The 23,531-nt window shown below is 48.3% G+C and overlaps 1 protein-coding gene across 2 annotated transcripts; it reads right to left on the bottom strand.

Moving 5' to 3' along the window:
- Nucleotides 1-1,882: 1,882 nt before the first annotated feature.
- On the bottom strand, nt 1,883-12,355 carry LOC135399944 (uncharacterized). 2 transcript variants are annotated; one of them, XR_010424463.1, is made up of 9 exons: nt 12,193-12,355; nt 12,065-12,137; nt 11,032-11,302; nt 6,025-6,081; nt 4,960-5,124; nt 4,699-4,879; nt 4,439-4,636; nt 3,334-3,810; nt 1,883-3,259 (listed from the first exon to the last, which is right to left on the bottom strand). XR_010424463.1 is itself a non-coding variant. In XM_064631683.1 (9 exons), the coding sequence occupies exons 5-9, from the start codon at nt 5,634-5,636 to the stop codon at nt 4,464-4,466; spliced, it is 654 nt and encodes a 217-aa protein (XP_064487753.1). In that variant the 5' UTR covers nt 5,637-5,956; nt 6,025-6,081; nt 11,032-11,302; nt 12,065-12,137; nt 12,193-12,355; the 3' UTR covers nt 4,403-4,463. The 2 variants fall into 2 exon arrangements, 1 of the variants encoding a protein (XP_064487753.1); XM_064631683.1 differs by lacking the exons at nt 1,883-3,259; nt 3,334-3,810 and adding exons at nt 5,444-5,539; nt 5,598-5,956 and having other exon boundaries at nt 4,403-4,636.
- Nucleotides 12,356-23,531: the final 11,176 nt, after the last annotated feature.

The following is a 23,531-nucleotide window of genomic DNA, read 5'->3' on the forward strand; positions in this document are numbered from 1 at the left end:
GGAGTTGTAGAGGAGGAAGGGGGTCTTGTCTTATCCGTAATTGCTTTTTTTTAATGCCGAGTTAGTGCCACGAAGCGCGGTACAGACGTGGACAGATGGAGAGAGTGCAGCAGGGAGGAATGGGGGACAGGGAGGGCCGTGATTATCTACCTCCTCTCAGTGCTTTTTCCGGTTTCAAAAAAGCGCGCCTGAAGTTTCGAAATACCGCCCGACAGCCGCACAAGACCCGCACGGATCTGTGAAGTGATCTGTTCGTTCGTTCAAAATGTATAAACCACTTTACTGTTTAAAAACAAGAGGCGCCATCTGCGCATGCGCAGAGTTACACTCTGCAAAACACACTGTTGGAGTGGGCAAAAGACACTGAACGCAGCCGTGCGAATGCTTTCCGCAAGCGCGACATCAGCTGTGTGGCACTGCTACACCGCTCTCAGCTGTTTCCTTCCACAACACCCGAATAATTTAGAGCTATGAAGGAATCTGACAAGTGTCGCTACAAGACCAAGTTGTTTATGAACAGTATACAACCTGACGATCTCTTTGCGCTATACATCGACAACTGGACAGCCCAGCCACAAAACATGCCGCCGATCACAATCGCATAGTATTTTATCCAACATTTTCGCCGAGCCAGTTCACTGCTGATACTGTGCAAGCATACAAGTCACTGGAAGCACACAATTACTTCACCTCAGGCGAGCTGTTTGATCAGGGAGTTTCTGAAAACCGCACTGATTTGCAATACGGTGCACCGGTTCATGTTAGCGTCGTTTATTTGTACACAGGTATCGTCAGGGGATCTCACAAATGCGATATCAGGGAATCTTTCCGTTTGCCTGATCAAAACGATTCCAACACACAAAACCCATTCACAATCAAACGATTTCTTCGTTCTGCGTTGCGCAGAAAAAGTGATTTCAACCACTAAACATATGATACAAATTTGAAAGTTCGACATTTCCTGTCTGTCTCTGGGCGTTGCTTTCGGCATCTTGGCTGATGACTCTCTAAACCTGTCCCTGCGTCAGATTTTTACTCGATTGGTATTGCTAGTACATTCCTACCAAATTTCTGAGCAAACCCTGCATGTCCGATTTGTAATACGTATATTAGTGCCTTCCAAGCTACCAGAAACGGACCAGTAGGGTGGGTGATCTCCCGAGTGAAGCAGGCTACCCCAAAGAAGTCGTATGCGGCCCGCGTAGTTCCTTCATGGCTCAATGCGGCCCGCGGACGCGAATTAGTTCGGCACCCCTGATGTGCCCCAAAAATAGGAAACATCAAAGGATGATCGGATATCGCCATGGTGATGGGAATAATGGGGTAACGTTATCTTATTGGTTATTGGCAGTACTTTGTCGAAGGCGAAGTACAACGTCACCTCGAGTTTAGCAAAAATCGCCCAGGGTGCACTATTTCATGCGCAAAACATGCCGCTAAAATAAGCAGGCAGTTGCACAGGACGATGCATATCTGCGAGCATTTGCTTTAAAGAAGGATCAGAAAGCGCACTTGTGGCAATGTATTGTCAAGCTTCTGCACAGGTACGTGGCCATGTTCGGCTTGAAGTCAAGAAAACATTGGCACAACACGATTATATGCGCCAGTCCCAGTTGTATTCGATACATTTAAGTGAGTTGAACATAGAGGCATATGTCTTACTTAGATGACATTTACATTTTGTTCGTGAATAACGCTGCCGGACAGCGCAGGCGCAACGGCTCGGCGATGCACAATGTTGTCGCCGAGACAAGTGTACGCATGAAGAAAAGAAAAACAAAAATTGCCTTGCTTTCGCTTCTCTTAAATAGAGGTATACGACGTCGTTAGACAAAAAAGCTCACAGCCATTAAGGTACCCATCAAATTTCATACAGGTGGCAACCAAGCTTCCCCGTGGTGCTGCCAGGAAAAATTAAGAAAAGTGTGAAACATAAAAATAAGCATACATTGTATACATGCAAAAACATGACCGTCGCAGATATGGTAACGATTAAAAGGGAATTATCGGCGGACAGATCACATGGCAATAACTGTACACTACAGCCAACAGAATTTTTTTACATCTTTTTACCGCCATAATTACAACGTCAGAAAGAGTTTAAAAAATTGATACTAAGAAGAAGAGAGCGTTCGATTTCCCAAAACGCGAACCTCAGGGGAACGCAGTATCTGCGGCGTTGTATTTTCTGTTTTTAAAGCAGAAGTCACCAGAAATGTTCTCAGTCTTTTTGGCCGTGAAAGCACACCTTTCTTTTGTACATGATTTTATCAAACCCGTCTTGCGGTGCTGCTTATCAGAGGAGAATGCGTGGTGAACTCTGATAATTCCCCTCCCTTTCGAGTTTCATTCCCCCTCTCATTTACACGTGCCCAAAAGCACAGTCGCTTTCCTACATGCGGAAGTGTCGTTCGGCTAAGCCCTCTTTATGTGCGACGTCTCACGTTTTAGTCGCATTTCATGCCCTCGGGAACAAAACTGGCTCGCTACATAATCAAGACATTCAACTTTAGGTTCCTAACATGGTCCCCCTAATGGTGAAACTGCGGTGGAAAGTTACCTAAAGCGGATAACTTTTCATGTATGGGACTGTGAAATCACGATGAAGCGCGAATGCTACTTCTGCCCCTACGTTTTAGTCGCACTTTCATGCCCTCGGGAACAAAACTGGCTCGCTACATAATCAAGACATTCAACTTTAGGTTCCTAACATGGTCCCCCTAATGGTGAAACTGCGGTGGAAAGTTACCTAAAGCGGATAACTTTTCTTGTATGGGACTGTGAAATCACGATGAAGCGCGAATGCTACTTCTGCCCCTACGTTTTAGTCGCACTTTCATGCCCTCGGGAACAAAACTGGCTCGCTACATAATCAAGACATTCAACTTTAGGTTCCTAACATGGTACCCCTAATGGTGAAACTGCGGTGGAAAGTTACCTAAAGCGGATAACTTTTCATGTATGGGACTGTGAAATCACGATGAAGCGCGAATGCTACTTCTGCCCCATTGAGTACAATGTGCAAGATTTCAAATGCCGGGGGAACAAAAGCCTTTATAGATATACGGATAATTCTTTTTCGGCGTAATTTCTTGTATATAGACCTCACAGGATCCAGTGTAGAACCAGAGAAAAATGTCGACGTTTTCCGCCAAAATGAAATTATACGTTTCTTATGCATTGCGTCAATGGGTGTAACGCAGGCGAAGCACGCTTTAAGTTTTTGTCTGCGAATCTTGGGCTTGCTTGTGTACGTAACCTGAAAAGTATGGAATGTGCTATGGAACTTTTCAATAAGGAATGTGCAGTAAGTAAATGAGTTCATATAGTTACTATATGACGTGCTTTCTTTTAGCGGGATGATCACCCACTGTTTCTTCGGTTTCGATCCCTTGAAGATGTATTTGTCAGATCCATCATCATTTTTGAGTATGATCCTTGCGCTGTTGTGGTTAGAGTGCAAGGCAGCAATCTCTGTTCTGTGGGCTGGTGAAATTTCTACATTATTGCTTCATATGTTTATAGTGAAGGGAACAGTGAAGAGCAAATGCCGCAAAACAACATGCATTAGTCAATGTTTTCATGAAGTATGATGTCATAACATCAAACTTTCAGCACCTTGCTTGCATTCCTTTGTAGGTGTAGCTGTTACACTTTGGGGCAAAGTGTATGAGTAGACTGTGATAACCTTCCAGTCCATAAGTCCTATAGTCATATAGTCCCACAAGTCTCTTGGGGATAGCCTTGGAATGTCTGCTAACAGATGCTTGGACAACAGTATGCTCTGGAGCTTCATGTAGATTTCTGCGCCTACAGTTGTGGTGGAAAAAGCTTAGATGAAAGCAAGGAGTACCTTGCTGCTGCACATAGCAGGAGCTTCATTGCTGCGTTACGTCATATGCCGAAACCCTTTTACGTGTTTTACTTTGCTTCCCCTAGCAATTGTGTGAATGTTGTTTACATAGCCAATGGGAACCTGAACTCGATGGGAAACAAATCAAGTCAGCATGTGTCACATGTAAAGCGAAGAAGGCGATAACAGTGAACTAGACAACCAAATTAGAGCATAGGTTACATAACAATGAAAACATATATCTGCAAAGAGAAGCCCGTAGGGAAAAGAAAAAAATGACGAAAGGAAAATAAGTCAGTTGGTTATAGAAAACCAGAAATATATAATGCATGCACAAAATATTGTAATCCATGACGCACTAATTGCATCAGCTAGACACCAGAGGTGGGGAGTAACGCGTTACAAACTATTGTCTGTAACCGTCTCTATCAACCCCGACAGGGAGAGCTGGCAGTTTCATGGTGTGTCATGGACATAGCAGATGAAAATGTCACGTTGTGGACAGAATTGACTCTATATTTTGAAGCGGCTAATTGCCAGGGTCGCCACCGTAATCCCACCTCTGCTAGAAACATGTTGGCTTACCTTCTTGCAGCCACAGCCCTCTCCCCTAGGCCACCATGAAATCACGTCGGGTGTAGTGGATATCAATGACGTGCCGCATGACAGATGTCCATTTTGCTAGAAGCTCGTCCCCATTGTCTGAACTTGTTTTAGCACACCCCAGGCCTAGTATGTGGTGCGCCATAGTTTGTGCTGCAGCACTGATCTTCTTCTTGATGCCTTGGTAGATCAATACAGACATATCACTCATATTATGCCACATTTCAACGTGCCACACCTACCTCTAGCAACGTGCCACACATCAAATCGATGTTTTAGGCTCTCTGTCTTCATGTACACCTTTACGCCTGTGTGTGTGTCCGTTATGAGCATATCAATTGTCATGTCTTGTTGCTCAAGGTAGTCTAATGCTCGTTCAAGGCCTGTTCTCTTCATTTGGCTGCTGGACCCAACTTCAGGTGACTGCAAAGTAGATAATCCTGGTGTAAAACACATATTCACATCTTATTGACAAAATACATGAAGATGACGCTATGAATTACCATTATCTGCTCAAAATGAAGCACTTTATTCAGTGTTGTCTCCAGAAGTGTGTATGTTCCCATTAGTGCGCAATGACCTGGAGAATCGCATCGAGCATCCCTTGAGACGTTCAAAGCCTTCTCCTTGATGGTGCTCAGAAGAGATGCTTGCTCGGATTTCCATGCCTTGAAAGACCAGTTGAGAAAACATAACACTCGGGGCTCATATTGCAATACCCATGTAATAATTTCCAGTAATTTCCAAATGCCAGATATTTCTAGTTGACGTCAACTGAGGAACACAATATCTAATTTTTTCTCTCTAATAAATACAAAACAAATGCTATTCTGCACTCAAACTTCACTGCCTTTTCCACTAACCTCTTCTTCGGTCACACTGGGAAATACCACACATGTGACAACTACAAACACACATACACACACAATATACCAGCAGCCTCCTTCAAGATTGGGACATGTCAACGCATATGCTTTACTTGATTACCTGCAGGGAAGAGGTAGCACTGCTGCAGTTTAAAATACGGCCTTTTTGATGCTTGCAAGCCCGAGAAACTGAAACATCCTGAGTACTTTTGTGGGACTGCACCCAGAAAACAGTATTACTGCACTGATCAGGATATTTCCAATTGGCTTTTCACCGTATGAGGGCTGGTTGTACCAGATCCTGGTGTGACCATTCTGGCATGTGACGGATGCACGCAGACATTATCTTTTACAGTTAAAATCTGTCACTGTCTTTGGTGACAAGCATTCAGGACAAATTTTTAGCAGCTCCAGGAGGCATGACTGAGACCATGTACATGTTCTCGCGCAGCCTACTGGAACCACCTTGTGTACACTCGAACCTGCAATTAGGGATATTGGTAACAATAATGTAATCACCAAATTTAGCGCGGTAGTGACAGAATCATACCCCTCATTTCTGCTAGACTGTTCACTGGCACCTGCATCGTGGCTAGGCAATGTATCCGGAGCGCTGCTGCCTGCAGCCATCACTCTGCGGCAGCGCATGTGTGAAGTAAGGTGTAGTCAACGTAAAGAAACCTGCAGTGCAGCAATACTTACTCGTCCACCTTATGTTGTTCCCGTAACGATTCGTCACACATTAAAATACCTGTGGTCCTGTAACATGGAACACAATAAATTTTTCAACATAGGTAACCCAAACTCAAAACCAAGAGCTCGACATACGTATTCAGATCTGTTTGGTTCGGTTCATGTGTGGTATCATGAGGTTCCTGTATTCTGAAGTGAAGTATATGACAATAAGTTCGAACTGTTCATAAAGAGAATGTTTTTGCTCCGAAGTTCGATCAGTTCCATAAAAGCAACGCATACTGTGTTGTAATGTCATCGTGACCCCGCACGAGCGACTCATTCCCTGGGACAGGTGTTGAGAATCGGGGTACATAGACAACTGGAATGTCGGATGTCTGTATTTTTTGTGGTGTCTACGCGGCTTACTCTCTACACCTGAAACATATGCATGAACAAACTAAGAATATAAAATACTTTCACTATGTGCAACTGACTACACAACTTATTGGCACTGTAGGCAACGACTCGGAGGCGACCGGTACAAGCGGCAGCTTTATTGTTATGAACTAGAACGCTACATGAAACCTCGGTGGAACGGGCACGAGCCCGAATTCCGATGCGATGCAGACGAGGCTGCCACATGGTTCCCTCTCCTCGGAAAACGCAGGTTGCAGACCAGGTGTTGACCAGGTGGTGACAAGGTGGGTGGAGGTCTGGGTGTGGACTAGAAAATCCGTGTAACGGCGAGCGGTCGGGTCCATTGTACAAGTCTGAGTGGCGCAGGAAAGACGTAGTATAGGGTTGATGACGGCGTCGTAGGTTGATGAAGAGGGCGGCGCACGGCTGTCATGGCGGAAGTCTGGTGACGTATGCAGTGGGGTCGTCTGGCGGAACAGGGGAACATGGGGCGAAGAACCGCCCGGAGATGCGGAGTGAAGTGCCATAAACCAGCTCTGCAGCAGAACACGTCAAATCTTGCTTGTAGGCGGTTCTGATGCCAAGGGGAATAAGCGGCAGACGGTCACACCAGTGCGTAGGATCTTCAGTAGCTCGCAATGCAGCTTTCAATTAACGATGAAATCGCTCTATCATCCCGTTTGCTTGAGGATGATATGCAGTTGTTTGGATGTGTTTCGTGCCAAGGGTTGCGCAGATGTGACGGAAGAGGTGGGATGCGAATTAGCGGCCCCGATCCGTGGTGATAGTTTCAGGCGGTCCAAAACGGGCGAGCCAAACTTCGAGAAACGCACGAGCTACCATCTCAGCAGAGGCATGAGGCAGAGGGCACACTTCGGGCCAACGAGTGAAACGATCAATGCACGTGAGTAGCAAGATCTTGTTGCGGGAAGGAGGAAGGGGTCCGACAATGTCGATGTGGACTTGCTGGAATCTCAGGATGGGCGGAGCAAATGGAGCCAATGGTGCGACAGTGTGGCGAGTAACCTTCGATCGTTGGCAGGGTATCCAGTTCTTGCACCAACGTCGAATGTCGACATTCATACTCGGCCATGCATAACGGGATGTAATGAGACGTTGCGTGGCATGTATTCCGGGATGCCATAAGTTATGCAGCAAGCGGAATACGGTGGGTCGGTAAGCCGTGGGCACGAAAGGACGAGGTGTACCGGTGGAAACGTCGCATGTGAGGGGTATGCTCGCTCCAGGTCGTGGAGCACAAGGGAGGGCTTGGTGGTGGTGATGTGGTGAAGCTCTTCGTCAGCACGTTGGGCAGCGGCGAGATCGGCGGGGTCGAGATTGGTGACATTCGGTGAGCATGACGCCAAAAGCTCGCTGACAGTCGGACGAGACAAAACGGCAGCAACCGCGTTCTGGGCTCCCGAGATGTACTGTTGTAACGAGATGTAACGTCCGAGGTGAACTCGCTGATAAAACTGAGGTGGCGCAATTCACGGGGAGAGTGGTTCTGCGAAGCAACATGAATGGCGTGGATGAGGGGTTTGTGATCTGTGAAGACCGTGAATGGGCGACATTCAAGAAATGGCGGAATGCCAGGTAGATGGCAAGTAATCCACGTCTAAAAGTGCTGTAAAGTGTTTCGGCAGTCGACAGCTATAGCGGGAAAAGAAACCCAGAGGAGTGGATGTATTCCCCGATGTGCGCTAATGGAGAGCTGCACCAACGGCAGTACTTGAAGCATCCGTCATGAGGAAGAGTGGGGCGTCTAGTATAGGATGAGCGAGGAGCGTTGCTTGTGCGATGGCTCTCTTGATGTCGGTGAAGGCAGCTGTGGCGTCAGGCGTCCAAGACAAAGGATGGGGGTTTGATTGCGGACTGGCCAGGAGGTTGTTTAATGGCACCAACGTCTCCGCGCAATGAGGGATAAATCGCCTGTAGAAATTTACGAGGCCGAGGAATTCCCGCAACTTTCTGTGAGAAACAGGCTGGGGAAAGTCTTGAACGGCTAGGGCTTTGGAAGGGAGAGGCGTGATGCCATTGCTGTCATTGATGTGTCCAAGGAACTCTAACCTGGTAACGCCAAACTCGCACTTAGCGGCGTTGACAACGATCCCATGTTCACGTAGTCGTTGAAAGAGTTGGCGTAGGTGGTCCTCGTGTTCCTCAGGCTTTCGGCTCGCTACGAAGATGTCGTCGATGTACGTGAAACAGAGACCACGGAGGACAGAGTCAATAAAGCTTTGAAGGGTCTGCGCAGCATTCCTGAGCCCGAACGGCATACGGGTGAATTCGAACAGGCCGAAAGGTGTGATGATGGCCGTCTTTGGAATGCTGGCTCGGTCGAGCGGAATCTGATGATAGGCTTTCACCAAGCCGACTTTGGAGAAATAGGTGGCTCCATGGAGATGCGCTGTAAAATCGTGGTAGTGGGGAATGGGGTAGCGGTCAAGAACGGTGTTGTTGTTGAGAGCACGATAATCGCCACATGGCCTCCAGTCTCCAGGCTCTTCTTTTGGGACCATGTGCAAGAGCGAAGCCCATTCACTAGAGGACGGGCGCACAATGCCAAGCTTCAGCATGTACTCGAATTCCTTGCGAGCTATGGCAATGCGGTCAGATGGTAATCGTCGGGCGCGGGCGTGCACAGGTGGATGTGGGATGGGAAACTGGAGCTTCCGGGTTGAGGGGTTGAGTGATCTCGGGAAAGTCCTTGATGACGCGCGAGAAAGGTCACGGGGGAGGGCTGGCGGCACAAATACCAGTGGATGAAATTGACGTCTTGACACCGTTTACCGAGATTCTTGTAATACAATCAATGAGGCGGCGACGGTGGGAGTCAATGAGGAGATCGTAGTACCGTAGGAAGTCTATGCCCAATATAGCATGGGCCCACGTCCGCGATGATGAAAACCCAAGTGAATTGACGTCGCAATCCAAGGCGAACGGCGTGGGCACGCTGACCATAGCAAGCTATGGGAGATGAGTTGACGGCCTGGAGTTGATGAGTTGGTTTTGTGTGGTTGCGATCAGCTGGAGTCGGTGGAAGAATACTGACTTCAGCTCCGGTACCGATTAGTTATCGCACACCTGTAGTCCGATCAGCAATGAAAAACAGACGGCTGGGCTGTGTCCCGGCGGCATTGACCGTCATTGGTCGCCGGGAGGCGGGTTTCCCGACCAGGTACAAGGCGTCCTGCAATTTCGAGCACTGGCGCTAAGGTCTGATGATACCAGCAGTATGGGCCAGCAGGCTGTGACCGACGAGAGGAGAGACGCCGAGGGCTTGAGTAACGCCGCGGGGTTTGACGGCGGCGACGAAGTGGACTCGGAGAACGGGGGCGGTCACGAGCGACGAGGGCGGCCATCAGCTGAGTGAGCCTGTTGATGGAAGATTGAAGCTGATGTACGCTCGCAGAGAGTGTTGCAACACTGGCAAGCACAGGTCCAGCGGGCGGGGCAAGGGCTCGTACTGTGTCATGGTATGCTGAGTAGCCGCGACAACTGGAGGTAAAGAGGTAGCCGGAACAGCCAACGGAAGGCTGGCATGAGCCGAAAGGTCCACAATCTTATCGGCAAGTCGAGCCTGCTCCTCGAGAGTGATGTTACCAGGAGCTGTGAGGACAATCTGAACTTGCGTTGGCAGACGCTGCAGGAATAACTGCTTCAGAAGCGGAGTGTCAGCAGTATGATTATCCAGCAGCTTGCGCATCCTGCGGTGTAGTTGTGGTGGTTTCCGGTCCCCGAGGTGTTCATCATGAAGCAGTTGTTGTAGTCGGCGTTGTTCCGACGTCGAGGTGCGGAGGATGAGCTCCTACTTCACTACGTCGTAAGGTCGTTCCGGAGGTTGCGAAATAATTAAGTCACGAATTTCAAGTGCCACGTCCGGTGGTAGGGCGGCAAGAACATGACAAAATTTGGTGGCCTGGCTGGTGACGTACCGTGCCGTAAATTGTGCTTCAACTTGGCCGAACCAAAGCACGGGATCGCTGGTCCTGAACGGTGGCAGGTGCAGAGGAACGGTGACAGAGTCGTTGTGGCTGGCTCCGGCTGATGCTGGGGGGACCGCTCTAGCTACGGGAGTTGCTTGGGGATCGCCGGTGGCCGAGGGCGGATGCTGATCGTTCATCACGTCCGGGTCACCACTTGTAGGCAACGACTCGGAGGCGACCGGTACAAGCAGCAGCTTTATTGTTATGAACCAGAACACTATATGAAACCTCGGTGGAACGGGCGCGTGCCTGAGTTCCGATGCGATGCAGATGAGGCTGCCACAGCACAATAATGTGCCAGAGAGAAAGAGAGAGCGAAAAAAAAACAGTTTTGGTGAAGAAATGCTGCCAATGCACAGTGCAGATCCCTTGAGATAACGACAATCTGTATTGACCATGAAATTATGAAATCACTGAAAAGGTTAGCCAGCTGTAGGACTCGAACCCACACCATCTGGATTACCGGTCCAGGGCTCTACCAACTGAGCTAAGCTAATGTATTTGTCCCTTCTGTGTGTTCCAGACTCAGAACATCAATTGTCTCTCGTATTGACCAGTTTCACAAGATGAAAAATGCAAACACTCTAAAAATGAATGCCATGATGATAAAGCACTATGGTACACTCACCTTTGCTTCTTGTCTTGAAAGAGGTTTGAGTTCACTTGTCACACGTGTACTTCTGCGGTGGGACCTGTGTAGTCGCAGCCACCTGAGGGAACAACCAGAAACTACACTGAGTAGCACACTCAATGGAGCACTTGCGCTGGATCTGCTATTGGAGAAGCATCGGAAGGCTTTGTTGGCTGTAGTTGTCCCATAGGCGGCGTCACACAGTGGAATAGGGAAGGTTAACTGTCTCTTTGTGTCACGTTGTTAGACCCAAGCGGCTGGGTGGGTTCTGTCGAGCACAAAATTGTGATAAATACATATATGTATAATATTTGCAACATTTCGAGGTACATATGTAGCATATGATAGCCTTATTTTAGTCATCAAATGGCAGAGTGGGCCTGTTGGTACATGACTGAATTAAAACTGGAGCACGAAACATGGACGAAGAAACACACAAGACGACACTTGCCCAGTGCAACAAGCTTGCACATGGAGCATGTGTCGCCTTGTATGTTTCTTCGTCCGTGTTTCGTGCTCCAGTTTTAATTCAGATTTGTTTTAGTCAAAACACTGTTTTGTCTGAAACAAGGTACAGAAAGAAATGCCACACCTCTACATGAATATCTGCATTCAATTTACTGATCAAAACCCATACTGTAGTGCACACCAAAATGAACGAGTTAAATAGCATGAGGCAAGCGTGCTTCTGTACATGGAACGCCATGCCATAGGGTCTAGGGCAGGGGCCATATCCAACCAACTTACATAATGCGCTCAAGGTTCGAATGTGAGTCTTTTTCTTCCATCACATTCGCTTACCAAACTACGCTAGCTTCAGGTCATTTTGTGGCAGTTGCCAATGATGCCATATAGTCCTCTCAATCACTAGCTTGTGTGCCACGCACTGTACGTTACGCTACTGCTCCACATTTCTGATTTAACTCTGCTCGTCATCAGATTTTTGCATGGTACACATATAGGCTATGCACTGCATTCACGACAAAAGCTGCGCATTGCCCGTGCAACCGGACAGCGTATAGAACCTTACCTGTCCGAGCTAGCTCTTCAAACACGTCCACGTTGGGGGCATGCGATTCATCCGCGAGGGCCTCCTCCACCAGCTGCACAGACAGTGACTCAGTTAACACAAAAGCAGAGCATACTTTTCCAGCTCACCTCTTCTCGTCTTCTTTTCGCGAGCTCCGCGTTTTCTTCTGAAGCAGCCGGCTCATGCATGTGGACAAGAACGGCACCGGGCTTCAAAAGCTCCGCGAGCTTTCCCGAGGCCAAAAACAAACTTCAAGCGATCGGCTAATTGAAAACTGTCCAGCAATGCGTGTTCAACCATGTGACCACAACAAAACGCCAATGACGCAGGCCTGCACAGTGTTGCCTTAATTCCGCTTGCGGCGAAGAGCGGGCAGCATAATTCGATTAAATTCATTTTCTAATGTTTCCGATCGTTTCAAAACGAAATATTCCGGTTACATATCTTTCAGGCACCCACTATTCCGACCGCACCGTCAGTTCAACTGCGTTTCTTGTCCGGACACCACCTTGAAGGCTGACACGGCCAGAGTATGTAAATACAGCAGCAATGAAGTCAAGGAGTTGTCCAAGAGACAGAAATCCCAGCGGCAAACCCATCAAGGCAACAGAGGGCCAGGAACTGATATCGCCTTCTCTCCCTGTCTGCCTCCAGAAGGATAGAGATCTTGATGTCTAATGACTGAATCCAAAGTTGAATGGCTGCTGTCTGAAGCGGAAGAGTGGGACCGATACGAAAGACCGGGTGGAAGGTATGTGCGAGCTGTGCTCAAGGCCAGCTGGTGACCATAGCTCGGCGTTTCTGGCCTTCGAAACTCACAATCCTGCTACGAACTCACGTGAAGGTCGAAATGGCGTATCGGTTAGCTCGATCACGCCGCATATTAGTGCACTCACCGGATAACATCACACTTGTGAACAGAGCAGGTGTGATGTTATCACGCCTTATTCGATTATTGTGATTGTGGGTTTCGAAGGCCCGAAACGCCGAGCTATGCTGGTGACATGAAAATCCGCAGGACATTCTACAACCGGTTGCCATGGTCGGTGAGGACGCGTGTCCTTCGTAAATGCGCCGCTGGTGGGTAACCGAGGAGCATCGCAAAATGTAAGGCTATATGACGCGACATTCCATGATGTATCGCGTACCGGTATACGTGGTGCGAGAGGCATCGTCCGCGCAGACTTCTACGTATTTAGAGTATTGTATTTAAGGTACTGTATTTTAAATACTATTATTGACATCTTGGTATCTTACTCAATACTTTTCCGGGGGAGTATTTGTACTCTATTTCAAATATATTTTGTGGTATCTTCTACTCAATACTCTAACAACTTTTTGGATCGCCTCTCAGTTTTCGATTTTCTCTCTCTCTCTCTTCCTTTTTTTTTTTTTTTTTTTTGCATTGGCATGCTTGCTGTTCAGGAATTTCCATTCCCGCGTCCATTCAACCCCCTATTGTTGACCTTTCTGGAAAATCCGAATTCAAGAGCAAGGGTTTTATGATGAGTGTGCCCTGCAGCTGCCACAGAGTTCTAACCTAAATATCTCATCTGGCTCTGTTCTGGCCCTCGAGGATACCCCTGCTTGGCAAGCTTCTACACTTTATCTTTGTAATGTATGTCAGATCGGTCAGTGACTGCCGCAGGCCCTGCTGGGGCTTTTGTATCTAGGGGCGCAAAGAAGTCATTCTGCACGTTCGTCGTCGTTCTACAGTCGTTCTCCGTTCTCATCAAAGTCACGTGTTTCAAACTCAAACGTGTGTCAAATCACGTTCACGTTTTTTTCTCATCCGCCTACCAAAGTATCTTAAGTGTATCTTAAATAATTTTGGAATTATTTGCTACTCTAACTTAATTACTTTAATTTTCAAGTATTTATACTCTATCTTAATTACAATTTTGCGGCAGTATTTGCTATCTTATTTTAAATACTGTTTCAGGTATCTTGTATATGTCGTCCGGTGCCAGGTCGCGAATTATCGCCGCCTGGCAAACCCCAGTGACGACTCAGCGTGGCCCCACAGACGACAGTACCGTTCTACCTTGGGTTTCCATGACGATATGCATGTTGCCTAGAAACGATTTTGAAAGATGAAAAGAATTAGTAATTTGTTAATTCTTTTCATTTTTCAAAATCGTTTCTAGGCAACATGCCTATCATTATGGATTAGTAATTTGTGTAATGAGTGCCTATTTCTCCATTTTCTTCTTTTCTCATCAACTCACCTGAATTAGTAATTTGAAAGATGGCCAACGGTCTAATCATTTGATGGGCAGATGTGTTCCTTGAGGGAGAGAGAAAAACTATTTTGGAAAAATTGTAATCTGAGATGAGGCTGGACTTGCGCGGGCAGTCGATGAACTGGTACACTACGCGGTTAAATGACCCGATATCCGAATGTCACTCATGAATATGTTTACTACTGACCTCATACTAGAGCACTGCACGGGCCTAATTTTCAGGCCCGTGCCCGGCCGAGTCCCGGCTCCTACGGCCCGCACCCGGCCCGGGCCCGACGTCTTCTATATATTTCCAGCCCGGGCCCGGCTCGAGCCCGACTCCGTCGGCCCGGGCCCAGCCCGTACCCGACTGTTTCCATGCTCAGGCCCGGTCCCAGCCCGCCTCTGTTCTATCTGTTCTCGTGGTTCGGTGGCGTATTTACATTTACTAAAGAGCACAGCGCAGCAAGGAAAAGGACACAGCTAATTGGTGGAGAGTCAGGAGGTGCACTCGAATGCAGCAGCGGCTGTGTTTCTCTGCCGGCAAGCCGCTCTGTGCTTGGTGCTTGCTTGCTTGGGAACGCAGCGCACAGCGGCCTATGTACATTGCGATTCAAGAGGGACTCATCGCCGCTCTATTGCACATGCTCCGGTGTTAGTTCCCCTTTCTGAAACTCTCACGCGAACGAAATATATGTCAGAACACCTAACCTAACCGACCCTCTTTCCAGACTCTCACAAAAACGAGATATGCCAGAACACTTAACCTCACTGACCCTCGTGTCGGACCCTCACGAGAACGAAATATGTCCCAGCACCTAGCCTAACTGATGCTCGTGCAGGACCCTCAGCGCGCCCGCCACATCAATCGTCCCCAAATGTGTGTGAGTGCATGCGTGAAATTCAGACCCATTCACTAAATAAGCATGATCACATGTATTTTATTTACAGTAGTTTATTTTTCAACGGGGATTTCGATAACTTTATTTTGAGGTACACCCAATTTTTCGATACCGGTTACCGGTTCCATCTTTCGACACTGCTTGCTGGTTGCGCGTGGGATGACCCAAAACCTTTACCCGTCTGTCTTTGCACCGAGGACAAAGTGAGGTCTACTGACGAAGGTAAGGAAAAGCTCGGGGTCACTGGGGATTATCCGCTGAACTAATGACACAACACTGAACGAAAGGTTTGGTGTAATGTGAACTACCCTGTGAAAACCAGGGAGTGTCTAAAAATATAGTACTGAAGTTTCCGGGCAATACTCAGCGCGTAATGAGGCGGAATTTGTGCTCCGAGACCTTCGCGTCAAGTTCCTTTCATTCCATTCAAGACATTTGATCGAACGTCGTTTGGTCGAACGCGGGACATTTGATCGAAAGCCATTTGATCGAACACCGTTTGATCGAAACGGCAGCGGTCGTCTGATCGATTTTTTAATTGGTTCGCTTGGAGCGTTGATGAAACAAAAAAGAAGAATAAAACAACAAAAGAAAACTTCAGTTCTAAATGCTGTTATCCTAAGGAATATTTCACTCCGTGTAATCCGCTTGCCCATAAACACATTCCTCATCCTAATCCACCTTTTTCACATCCAGAAGGCGATCCGACAACTTGATAAGTTTTTCCTCTCTGACAGATAGTGACTAAACATGGCATACATGCCATTCACCCCTAGTCCCCCAACACTTTGTCAAATAATAATTGATGTCAATTGTCAAATAATCAACATTTTTGACAAATAAATAAATCAAATAAATAAATAAATGATATTTTTGAATGAATTATTCGCGTCGAACGTGGACAAATTTTAACAATGTATTATTTAATTTACGCTTCAGAGTTCTCCAAAAAAAAAGAAAAAAGCACAAATTCATTTTTTCACATGAAATACGAACTGCATTGTTTCCTACACTGACACATCGTGTTATGTTGTCAAGCGACCGTTATTATTATTTCTTTTTTTTTTTTACCCTATGTCCTTTTATTATTTGTCGCATCGTTCCTCTTGATGTCCAAAAGAAACAACCTCTGTTGGAAATATCGCGACTCCCGCTGCGAGGCCCCGCCGTTCGACCTTGGCTGGTTTCGTGTGTGTCGACCCAAAGCCTTTATCCTCCCCCCCACCCCAATCCCCCTTTATTTGTACGGCTTGGTAAACGGGGACGATTAGAGTCACTAAGTAGGAGGATAAGTCAAAACAAAGCGTTCAAAGCGTTTCAAAGCGTCGAGGTTAGTGTAGTTTCCCTTTCTTTTATTAATAACGCGCCCTGGAGTAGCCAGTCCCGAGTGGCTCGAGACTACCATCTCCATTTTTTTCTTTTAAAATCAATCAAAAAGGAAGGTCTCTCTTACTGGGACTTCCCCTCTGACGTCATTTTTCGGGGCTCGTGTAATGTGAAAGAAAAAGAAGGAAAAACACGGGGGAAAGGAGTCTGTAAAATATATTACTGAAATTTCCGGGTAATAATAAGCAGTGTATTTTGCGACAGAAATTTTGTAAAGTATTTTGCACCAACGCCTTGAAAATGAATTCAGATATCTCGTAATACCTACATACCAGAACTATATATCCCAAAATGTCATTTTTGCATGAATAATAGAGGTATTATCAAGGTAAATTGCATGTAGGCGAGTGCAGGAATAAAATACTGTTTCGAGCACTAGATTTTCCAGTTCGGCATTGTAAGCGCGGTGTGCAAGCAATGTTTATAGCCTAATGTACCGCCGCTAGTACAGTCAACCCGCGGTTCCCCGAAAAATTGTTCATAAATCGAGGGATTCATAAACCGAAAAATCCGTGACGTGAGTACTATCGAGCAAATAGAACAGTATTTCCGAGTTGGGATTGTGTTTATAATGTAATATATTGTGTAGTGTTGCTTTCGACCACGCCTTCTGCTGTATCAATGTCACAAAGAACAGACTTTAGCACATTCACACTCTGTTTATTATGCAATACTAAATTGTTTAATTTTGCTTTGGACCTTCCGCTGTGTCAATCTTGTAAAGAAGAGATGTCGGCACATTCGCATTCGACTGGTCTCGGACTCTAATCTCCGGGTGACAGCGGCCATCTTATTCCAATCAGGAACACTTCGTCGCCCCTTGTGCGACCCCGGAAAACCCGTTTGTTGTTCGGATTCCGAGGGGTTAAGAACCGAGGGTGCAATACCTGGAAAACGTTTTGTCCATTCAGGCGTCATTCATAAGACCACGGAATAATCCCTTTGAAGGTTTCTGTTGGCCTCGGAACGATCTGTTCATAAATTGAGGGCAAAAACGGTGGGCAACTCCTAGTTGGTTCCCAGAAATTCCATTCATTATTCGGATATCGAGGTTCATAAAACGAGGGAAGAATGCATGTAAAAAGTTTGGTTTCTCGTGCTCGTGTTCATAAAACGAGGGAATTCATAAATCGAAGGTTCATAAATCGAGGGTTGACTGTACATCCACTTGAGAGCCTTCGAGATACCGATATCGCAGGAGAGCTTTGATAGCACATGAAGTAACTTTTCCGTGGTCATTTCCTGATTTCTTTACGACGTCATCGGCTCCATTCCAGAACACACCCGGGTCGACCCGAGAGTAGGGGGTAGCTACTCTCCGCGTTCCGAAACCTACTGGATGCGCGACTCCCGTTCCAAAAGCGGGTAGCCTACTCGAGAGTAGCTATTCGAGATCAACTCGCTCTACTTCCTATCAGACAGGTGTAGGTAAGAGTAGTGACGTCAGAGCTGTCGTGTGCATTGAAAGCTACGGTCGTCTGCTTTTGCTGCTGCTCGTCTCGGCAGCATCATAGAGGACCCAGGAAAGGTCCAATAGGGACTTTGCAACCTGATGTTTTCTTCGGAGCAACATCAACGGAACCATACATACAACACACATCAGATCGTTGCATGTGAAGGTCGAAACCTGTTTATGTGCGTTTCAGAGCTAGCTGCGGACGAGAACAGCGCTACCCTTTCTCGGAACGTGCGGTAAGTATCCCTAATTCGTGGCGTGAATGCTTTACGAATCCACGCAGATGTCCCCATACCGAAGTCAACAGCGTCACACTAAAGCAAAGACGCGGATAGCGGTTCTTATGTCGCGGGGCCCAAATGTCAATGTCGTCTGCTGTCGCCATGTTGAGAATCGTACTCGAGCCTGTTCCACAACCTACCCGAGGGTTACCCTACTCCCATGGTCACGTGGTACAACTCTGTCACGTGACCAACTCCTACTCGAGGGTTAGTTGTGGAACGCACCCATCGAGTAGGTTTTGGAACGCGGAGAGTAGCTACCCCCTACTCTCGGGTCGACCCGGGTGAGTTCTGGAACGCAGCCACAGCAACGCGAAACGCAACTTGCGGATGGCGCATTGCATTCCATGCCAGGAGATCGAAGTAAACTTATGAGACACTGAATAACAGGTATGTTGGCAACTTTTTTCATTCCTGCACATCATTTCACACTACACTGTAGTCATACGTGGATGCATGGTGCCTCGCGATGCTGATGGATGTGCATGGTTCTAGTTTTTTTCTTCTTCTTTTTTTTTTTTTTTTGCGTAACCGGGGTATCGGTACCTGTCGCGTTGTGGCTTACATGTGACCAAATAAGTGTCATGATGGTCCTCATAGCGCTTCCTACGAAAGACAAAACCAAACATGTGGGAAGGCATAGCGGTTGAAAAAGGACGTTTTTGATGTTTCACATAGAAAAATGTATCGTTTTCAAGTTGCGGCTGGTGTTCCATGTGCCCGCACCTGTCCTGCGTGTGTGCTTAAACCAACGACGTCGCCCACCACTGCGCAAGTGTTCTGAGCACACACGTTTCCACGTGAAGCCTGCAGGTAACTTTTGCAACTTTCCCTTGTAACATAGAGATTCTGAATTTACATCTTGTTGCTTAAGGCAATTCCGAATGCACAAGATGACACACGCTTACAACGTTGTGACATCAGTGCAATGGTATAGCCAGAAGGGGGTTTTGCGGTTCAACCCTCTCTCCCCCCGAAATGATACCTTTGGGAGTGCATTTTGGAGTGGGAAATGAGGGGGAATCTTTCTCTCTCATATAGAGTACTCACAGAACCCCTCCAGAAATATTTTTCTGGCTACGCTACTGCATCAGTATGACATAACTGTCCTTGAATGGTTATTCATATTTAAAAAAATCATTGTCTCGAATATGTCTACCTATAATCAATAAAAATGTCTGGTTGGTGACATGGCTTATCATCATGGCCAAACAAAAGCGTATGTCATTTTGTACAACACCCTATGTATTTTTTTTAGCTATTTCAGAAGGACATAAACTATAGAAGTCAGCTCCTGGCATATGCCCCTGTGGAGTAATTTTCTCGGAATGCACAACAAGAATTTGGTCACAAAATGACAACAACAACAACAACATAGATGAATGGATGATGATGATGATGTGGGATGTTTCCCTGCGTTGAGTGCAGGACCCTACTCCATTCCAAAAAGGTTCATATGAAAGGATGACGAGGAAAGGAAATCCCTACAGTTCGTGAAGGAGGCCGGTGGCCCTCAGAAAGAAAAGAAAAGCGCCAAGTGCACGGCACTGATGTCCAGGGTTACTCCATGGGCCGAGAACTTTGCAGATGTTGAATGGCCTCTGATCCAGCATTTCAAGTTGACATTTAAAGGCCCGTCGCTCGCGTACGTACTGGCTGCAGCCTTCGAGAATGTGTTGGATTGTTGCCGGGAAACCACAAGTTGTACACAGCGCCGTGTTGCTGTGGCCCAGCCTATACCGGAGTGCAGGGGTGAATGCGACGCTAAGTCGTAAACGACGCACGAGAGACATAAAGAGGCGAGGGAAACCGCCTGGCATTTCAAATAAAAGCGTTGGGTCAACAGCATACAGAAGCGACCACCGGGTGATGTCATGACACCATTCCTGATGGGCCCAAGGCGACGTCAACGCGGACAAGAGGGAGCGCCTATCCCCATTCGAAAGCATGATGTGGACTGCTGAGCGGCGATGGTGAGCCGCAGCAGCTGCCCGATCCGCTACTTCATTGCCTCTTATTCCAATGTGGCTAGGGACCCATTGGAGGGTGAGCCGGTGACCCCTGTCTTCTAAAACCTTGAGCGTCGTCAGGATGCTCACTACCACCGGAGCCAAGGAGCCACGGATGCCCATGTTGTCTATGCACTGCAGCGCTGCCTGCGAATCTGTGTAAACCACCCAGAGGCTGGGGTGGTCATCCAAAATAGACTTTAGGAATAGCAGGATGGCATACAACTCCGCAGAGGTGGCCGAGGTGCGGTGCGATAGGCGGAACCCACGTGAAATTGACTCCTGTGGAACTACAAATGCCGCAGATGAGCCGCCAGTAATGGAGGAACCGTCCGTATATACGGCGGTTTGGTTTCCGTATGCAGCGTCCATCCACTCCAGAGTAGCCTGCTTGAGGACTGGAGCAGGGGTTTGGCTCTTCGGCCCCTTGATCCCCGGGATGTGAGACGAGATGGATGGTTTCGGCAGTGTCCATGGTGCTACTGAAGAAGCGGTTGGGGCAACAGTGAAGGCAGGTATATGGTCCGTTAGTTCTTGCGCACACTGCGCGATTTTGCTGCGGTTCCGCTTACGAAGCTTCTGTACCAGTGGGTGGCGACGATGGTGAGCGCAATCGCAAATAGTGGCGGAAAGTTTCTCTCTTGCGGAGGACGCCAATTGGGAGTTTCCTGGCTTCGGCTACCACCATCCTCGTCTCAGTGCAACGCGGAACGCCAGGACAGGTCCGCAAGCTGCCCGCCAAGACGCAGCGGAGCTTGCGTTCGGACGTCCGTGATAGTCCGTGCAACACAGGAAGGCTGTAGACTACTGAGCCACGAACAAGCGCTTTGTGGAGTGCAAGAAGGTCCCGCTCACTACATCCCCAGCGCAAGCCGGCAAAGTGACGTATCACATTTCCCCAACGTTGCGCCTTTGAAGTGAGATAGTCAATGTGTCTTGCCCACGACAGCTTGCGGTCCAATACAACACCGAGGAACCTGTGGTGCCTGACCTGCCTTAACGGGGATCCCCCGATGTGTACTTGGAACCGGCGCATCTCTTTCCGGGTAAACGGAAGGGTAGCACTTTTCTCAGTGGAGATGTCCATCCCTGCGTTCAGGAAGTAGGCATGTATGGCATCAAGTGAGCTCTGGAGCCGACGCTGAATTGCAGGGCGGGACTTGCCAACCGTCCAGACGCAAATATCGTCAGGATAGATGGACAGATGCACCCTCCGAGGAAGGCACCCCTTGAGGCCCATCAAGACAATGTTGAATAACAGGTGGCTAAGGACACTTCCCTGAGGAACTCCCTGTGGCACAGTGATCTTTTCCGTGTCCCCCTCGCCTGTAGTGACGAAAATCTTCCGTTGACGGAGGAAGTCGGAGAGCCACGTCAGCGCCCTATGAGGCACCTGGGCTTGCAACAACCCAAGAATAACACAAGGATGGCTTACGGAATCGTACGCCCGATTGATGTCCAGGAAGACAGCCATCGCTATTTTTCTTCGCGCCTTCGCTTCTTCGACCGAAGAGACTAAATCGAGCACCGAATCCATGGAGTTACGGTGCCTGCGGAAACCCGCCATTTCCTGAAGAAAAACAGATCTTCGCTCCAGCCACCACTCGAGCCTGTGCAGTATCATACGTTCAAGGACCTTGCCTAAGCAGCTGGTGAGGCTCACGGGTCGGAAAGACGCCAGATCAGAGGGTTGTTCCCCGGTTTCAGGATGGGGACTACACGTGCCTCCTTCCACGCAGCAGGGACCTGCCCATCCCTCCATGACGTGTTATAAACCTCTAAGAGCGCCAAAAGGGATGCGTCGTCCAAATTGCGGAGCGCCACGTATGTGACCTTGTCTGGACCCGGCGACGACTTCTTGTGGGAGAGTGCCAGCGCAGCCTTGAGCTCGGCAAACGTGAGGTCTGCGTCTATGCCAGGGTGAGACACTGACGGGACTTGACTAATAGCATACTGCAGCTCCAATGCATGGCTCCGAAAGGCTGCACATTTAGCTGCCTCGGACCTTGCTGCCAGAATTTTGCAGAAGTCGTGGGCAACTTCCTTCTCAGGCCTAGATACTGAGAGTGCCAGAAATCTGAGGGGGTTCCTCGCGGGAGGAGTTTCGCGGAGACTCCGCGCAATCCGCCAGACCTTCGCAGGGCTGGAAAACGGAGTCAGAGACGCGCAAAACTGACGCCATCTTTTTTTTGTCAACAGCCTCCAAGGTTTTCTGTACCGATGCATTCGCACAACGCGCGACTTGTGCATCTGCAAGTTGGCCGGATCACCGAGCCTTCCGCTCTGCCCGTCTCCGAATGGCACGCAAACGCTCCACCTCCGGATCCGTACCTGCGTGGCCAGCGCTGATCTTTGCAGTCATGGTGGAAGACGTCAGAGAGTTCACAATATGGCCGGTAAATTCGCCTGCGGTCATTCCCACGCGCACGTCCTTTTTGCACAGTTCACGAAAGGACTGCCAATTTGTTAACCGTACGGTTCTGCGGCTTGCCCCGGATGCGTACTTGGAGTAGGAGACAAATATGGGAACGTGGTCACTACCTCTTCCGTCCAGATCCGTGGACCAGGTCAGGTACGGAAAAACGTCCCTCGAACAAAGCGAAATATCTAATACGTCTGTTGAGTAGTCCCGGCGGAGGAATGTTGGAGACCTGTCATTTAAGACACAAAGATCCAGGTCTTCAATCATATCGCACCACAGGGACCCCTTGCTGTCTCGTCTGCGACTCCCCCACAAGGGGTGATGAGCGTTGATATCCCCAACAACAAGGAAGTGATCACCCACCCCTGCCAGGGCTAGTGTTAGGTCATGGGCTGTCGTCTGGACTGACGGCGGCACGTACACGCTGAGAACAGCCAGTGAAAATTTCCCAAGAAGAATCTTGCAGGGGACACAGTCGAAAGGCAACTGACTCGCCGTGTGTACTTGCGTCACAGCCAAGTCTTGTCGCACACATAGCACTATCCTCCAAGATGACACCCCCTGCTGACCAAATTCGGAAGTCTGGCTTCACGTATGCTTCACAGATGGCCAAAATGGGAGTCCGGTACTTCAATAAAAACAACTTGACTGCCGCATAGACTGCTCAGACTGCCTCATTCGCGGAGGGAGCGGTGTGCTTGTATGTGCACCAATTTGTGGAACCGCAGCGGCCCTCTGGACGACATCCGTATCGGTCTGGCGCAAGGGAGGCGAAAACGTCTGGGGGTG

This window comes from Ornithodoros turicata, chromosome 1, assembly GCF_037126465.1.
Source record: "Ornithodoros turicata isolate Travis chromosome 1, ASM3712646v1, whole genome shotgun sequence".
Classification (NCBI taxonomy): Eukaryota; Metazoa; Arthropoda; class Arachnida; order Ixodida; family Argasidae; genus Ornithodoros; species Ornithodoros turicata.